Below are 5,679 nucleotides of genomic sequence, written 5' to 3'. Positions count from 1 at the left end.
CAATGTCTAGAGACAATTTTGGTTGTCACAACTTTGGGGAGGAGGGACATGCTACTGGCATGTAGTGAGTAGAGGCCAGGCAAGCTGCTAAAGATCCAACAAAGCACAGGACAGTCCCAATGACAAAGAATCACCCACTTCCAAAGTCAATAGTTGAGAAGCCTGGTTTGAGGTGAATGTTCTTTTTAGATGGTGGTATCTTGTTCCTTGCACAAATCATCTATTCCAGCGTAGAATGGGAACGGACATGACTAGTCTGTTACCCCTTTCTGGTAGCCATAGACATAAGAGGCCTTGGTGAGAAGACAAAAAACAAAAAACAACAAAAAAACTGGGAGTGGGAATGAGCCCAAAGGAAGCCTCAGGCTAACCTCCCAGGTAGATGCAAGGGCAGAGTTTTTCATTTCAAGCCAACACTTACTTATTTAAAAAGCAGTTTCCTTAAGCACTTAATTATATGTGTATTTCCCTAAGGAACTCTTGAGGCAGAGACTTGCTTAAATTATGGGGATGGAGGCAGTACACAGGGCTTTAATGGGGTTAGATTTTGTTTCCTTTGAAGAAGCCTTGGGAGGAAGGGGAGGGCATATTCCTCTTCCACAGTGCAGAGATGTGGGGAGGATGGGCTGATCCTACAGGAACAAAGAGGTAGAAAAAGTAAGGGTTGGTTGTATGGCCTAGCAGGTGAGGATCCGAGTAGAGACACATACTGGGGGAAGCTTCACGCCTCACACCTCTCTCTCTCTCCATCCTGGTAAGCTCTCAGACTAGGGGGAAGGGGTCAGGAAGTGGTCCATTCACACCCTTCATGCCCTACTCAGTTCACATGAACACACACACACACACCCCTTTGGAAGATGTTCTGGTTTGCATCAGAAACAGAACAGGGCCATACTGTTGGGGGAGGGGTGGAGGGGGGAGAGCAGGGTAGACAGAGCTTTTGGTGACAGGAGAGTAAGGGTTTCAATGCATCCTCTATTTGTACTGTTTCTCATTCCTCTGTTGCAGCTGGAATGCCTGGAATGTGTGGGTTTCATCTCTGTGGGAGACGTCCTCATCTGAGTAGGCTAGGTGGGGACTAGGCTTGAAGGAACTGATCACTCAGATTTGACAAATCAAGGAAAACCGGGGAGGGGGCATTTTATGGCCTCTCAGATTGGCAAGACTTCAACTGATATCTCTTGTTTAAGGTTGAGTTGGGCAGAGATGAACTGGGTGGTTAGTAGTGGAAGGGGGAAAGCAGCAGAAGGGAGCCAGGTGGCTAGGCCTGTCTCTGGTCTAGGATACAAGGGATGAGAGCTACAGGGGAGCCCTTGACCCCCCCTCCTCTATGTCTCCACTGTGACTGGAATGCATGTCTACAATAGCATCTATTACCTGTGGTGGACTCTATCCGTGCCCATCTTCTCCAGCAGGCTGAGCTCCTGAGAGCAGGAATCATGTCTCATTCCACCGTGTGGTCTCCAGATCTAACAGGAATCATACAGGTACAGACAGGCACTCACACATTTTATGGTGAATTTCTATCTTATTCGGCCTGCAACTGCAGAAGAGAGCACAGGGATTCAGGCAGACCTACAGCAAACAGTCCATTTGGTGGGCGTATGCCATTCTTCCCATGTCTCAAAAGTCAAAAGTGTAGTGGTGCCGGCAAAACGGGGCTCACCAGAGGGCAGAATGGGATCCGGCAGGGGACAAGCGGAGATAACATCTGAGAAAAGTGGTCAAGATTTAGGGCCCTGGAACTCTTCATTTAATTGTCAAATATCGGCTCCGCGAAACTGCCTAGACTGGCTCTGTTCCTGGGTCCTTTGGCCTGAGGTTGTGGGGCAGTGGAGTGGGCTAGAGAGCCCAGGATGGGCTGAGCAGCATCTGAGGTTGGTAAGAGGTGCCCAGCCCTGGAGAGGTGGAGACGGTGATTATGAGTGTGACATCTAGGCTGTGACATCTAGGTTGTCATCCCCCAGAGAAGGGTGACACGTGTGCAGCAGGTGGGCCTACACGGAGGGGCCTCCTGGCCTGTGAGCATCAGCGACCTGGGAATGCCAAGAGGCGAGGCTACTCTGGACCTGAATCCTTTTCATCAGCTAGCCCTGCAGAAAACCCATCAAATACTGTCAGGGAACAGATACACTGCATTTCAACATCTTCAAGGGACTGAAGATGTGTGTTGCTGTTCTGGCCCATCCTTCCACTTTCTAGAAGTGGGAAGATGGGCTTCTCTGAGCTTTGGCCACCTCATCCAGGGCTACAGTGAGGCTGAAAGTTGACGTGTGGGAGTGCTTTATAAAGTACCATGCAACGTGCCCTGGTCCGTACAACTCATTTATTCAACAAAGCAGTACAAGCCTCCCCTTCAGTCAGGACCTGCCTGCAGGGGTGGGCTACTTCAGGGTCTTGAGCCAATGCGAGCTGGAGGGTTTAATACCTTAGTAATTTTCCCTTCATCTCTGGCCCCATGGATCACAGGGCTCAGGGGAGTGAGGGCCTGGTAGAAGGGCACTGAGGCCCCTTATTTAGTTCGCTGGTAGAACTGGAAGACTGCTTTCTCCTGCTCATAGGTCTCGATGGAGCCGGGTCGTAGTCGGCGGATTTCAGCAATGGCGTCTCCTGCAGCCAAGCCCCGCTCCTTCACCAGGTAACAGGCCAGCATGGTGCCAGTGCGGCCAAAGCCCAGAGCACAGTGCACTCCCACAGCCTATGAAGAGGGGGCGCGATGGGTGCCGCCCGACTCCCCCGCCCCCAACTGTTTCCTGCCCCTCACTTGGTTCTCCCCACAGCTGCTGCTTCTGTGCCAGGCCCAGGGCTCTGCAGCAGTCAGGGAGGACTGTCCCTGCACTTGGTGGCTAGAAGGCCTCTGCAGTGGCTGGTTCAAGAGCTGCCAGCCTCCGCACGGCCCTTCGCCTGTGCTGCCCAATACAGAAGCCACTGGTCAGGGCTACTGTGGCTACCACGTACTTGGAATGCGGCTAGTCCAAATTGAAATGTAGTGTGAAAACGCACCAAGGTACGAAGAGGTAGTACAAAAAAGAATGAAAATATCTCATTAAGATCACTAAAATTAAGTTTATCTGCTTCCCTGCCTTTTAAAAATGCGGTTGCTGTTAAAGTTAACATTAAATGGAGCCACTTAGGTTCCATTATACTCGGGCAGCTTACTCTAGAAAATAGTAAACGGCTTCCACGTGACTTCAACCCCCACCTCTCCCAGGTGTCCGTCCACACCCTTCTCCTTTTCAGCTCACAGTATTCGCTGGTTTCCACCGCCTCTCCTCAAGCCCACTTCGCAGCGCTTCGCCCTCTCTTTCGTTCCTTCCGTTTAGCGTCCCCTCCCCAGCACTGGCTTCCCGGTCTCCCGGCCCTACCGCCCGCCCCAGTCCCTCCCCAGCCCAGCTAGTCCCAACAGGCCCGGCCTCCCCAGCTCCGCCCGCGGCCCCTGCTGACCTTCCAGGCCTCTCCCTCCCTGCGCTGCCCCCGCCCGCTGACCTCTCCCCGGGCGTTGGCCTCGTCCACTATCTGCACGAAGCGGTCGATCTGGTCGGGGGCCGGGGGGCAGAAGTCGGGGATGCACAGGCGGTGCAGGGTGAGGCCGGGGCAGCTGTCGCTGTGAGGGGGCCCGCGCTCCGTCAGGGACACCAGGTGCCGCACGCCCAGGTCCAACAGGAACTGGTAGTGGGCAGGGAGCCGCGGCAGCGCCAGCCCTGCCAGCCGGCCCGGGAGCACCCAAGAGAAGTTGGGGGGCTGCACGCCCATCGCTGGGAGAGGGCACAGGACAGCGGGTCACGGGGGCGAGGCTGGCCCGCCCCGCTCCGCCCACCCGTCCCCTCGCCCGCTCCGGGCCGGGTAACCCAGCACCTACCTGGCCCCGGCGCCTTCCGGGCCACGTGGTCTGCGGGGCGCTGTCCCTGGGGACGCTCTGCTCCGCCTCCGGGATTGGCCCAGCGCCTGGGGCGGGGCTGAAACGCGGAACCCAGGCTCCGAGCGACCGAGGGAAGCGCCGCGATCCCGCCCCTCCCGAGAAGGACACGCGGTGATTGGCTGGATCATCATAATGGGCGGGGTTACCTCTGCGGGGTTTAGCCCTCTATGCTAAGAAGGAAGACCCGGAGCGAGTGAGGAATTGATTGCTGCGGATGGAACAGCCCGGGGTCGGGCTCTGCTGCTCCCTGGCGGCGTGTTGCAGTCATTGCGTCGCTGGCCCGTTGCCCCTGCCTCGCTGCGGGCCGGCATTGTTCTACCTTCTTCACGCTGGATGCCCTAGGGTTTAGGAGGTGACAAATTGGCTTTCCCCCAGGGCGAGAAGTCTCCTCTCTAATGACTGACTGGTCGTTATCGGCGACTTTTTGAACTGTTACAGTAAGAGGGAATTGCTGCTGCACAGGAGGCTCTTCTCATTTTTCCATTGCTGAAACTATTAAAAACTTACACAGGCTAAAATTAGAGTAATAATAATAACCAGCACCAACAGTCACCTCCCACTTCTCCTGTCAATCAGCTGCTCCTCTAAGCACCTAACACATATTGACTTATTTAATTGCCAGAATAATCTTATAAGGTAGGTGATCTAATGAATCCCATTTTATGGATTAAAAAACAGAGGCACTGGAGAGGTTAATAAACTTGACTAAAGGATGATGACTGACGCCTCCAGAATCTTTAACAACACTGCCAGTTTCCTAAAGTTAAACATAAATTGTTTTCTCTTCACATAACGCCCACGTGCCCCCAGATATTATCTGGATTAAATACTTGTGAGTTTTCTTAATTTTTTAATAATATTTCATGTTTCTTCATTTTTCAAGGTTTCCTGTTTCTCTGGGTCACTGTTCTCTGGGCAGGCTAGAGTTGATCAGTGTTGTTCTTACAAGGTGGGGGCCACCAGATCTGAACACTGTCTCCGCTGTCATCTGACCAGTCCGTGTCCTCATTTGAATAATGTGCTTCTAGGGACGCAGACTAACTGTAATTATGAAAATAGTTAACCCTTATTGAATTTGTTTATGTACCAGGCCCTGTGCCAAGCACTTTCTGGAAGAATACATGTGAAAGGTATTTTTGTATCTTTTTTGTACATGAATCATTGGAAACTTCAAGAAGTTGGTTAACCTGGCCAAGGACACAGTGATCCAAGCCCAGGGCACTTGGCCATGAGGATGTATTACATTTCCCTCCCTTTGCACCTACCTATGACACACGTTTGACCATTTAAACCTTTGGCTCCAACAAGACAGAAAGGAATTTGTCTTCTCCTAAAGATCAAAACCTGCTCTGACCCTGTGGAAAATACACTTACCATTTACCCAGATAACCACCCTCCCCAGGTTCCAAGAGCTGCCAAATCTCCCCGTTTTCCTTCCAGACAATCACAGCCCTAATTAAGCCCTTCCTGTTTGCACCCTCATTTCCTACATAACTTCCTATCAATCTTTCTGACCCTCCCCAATTTATTATTTTCTCTCCTTCCTAGCTGTGGCCTCTCCGCCACCAGTCGCCTCTTCCCCCTGCCCCCTGCCCCTGACCTCCCACTTCTCTTCTCAGTCCAACTGCTCTTCACGATTTCTGGTTGCGCCACCTCTGCAGACAAGACTCTGGCACTTGTTCTTGCAAGTTAATCTTTTCTGAGTCCCTTTGCCTTATTCTCCTTCTCTTGCTACCCCTGCCCATCAGCGAACTTTCCAC

The 5,679-nt window shown here is 52.5% G+C and overlaps 1 protein-coding gene across 1 annotated transcript; it reads right to left on the bottom strand.

The window, feature by feature from the left end:
* Positions 1-2,307: 2,307 nt before the first annotated feature.
* Positions 2,308-3,987, bottom strand: DUSP23 (dual specificity phosphatase 23). Its single transcript, XM_032260824.1, has 3 exons — positions 3,860-3,987; positions 3,487-3,755; positions 2,308-2,698 (listed from the first exon to the last, which is right to left on the bottom strand). The coding sequence occupies exons 2-3, from the start codon at positions 3,751-3,753 to the stop codon at positions 2,513-2,515; spliced, it is 453 nt and encodes a 150-aa protein (XP_032116715.1). The 5' UTR covers positions 3,754-3,755; positions 3,860-3,987; the 3' UTR covers positions 2,308-2,512.
* Positions 3,988-5,679: the final 1,692 nt, after the last annotated feature.

Source organism: Sapajus apella, unplaced genomic scaffold (genome assembly GCF_009761245.1).
Source record: "Sapajus apella isolate SASKATOON/1434 unplaced genomic scaffold, GSC_monkey_1.0 scaffold119, whole genome shotgun sequence".
In the NCBI taxonomy this organism is placed as follows: Eukaryota; Metazoa; Chordata; class Mammalia; order Primates; family Cebidae; genus Sapajus; species Sapajus apella.
The sequence above is the reverse complement of the archived record's forward strand: the minus strand, read 5'-3'. Positions and strand labels throughout refer to the sequence as shown.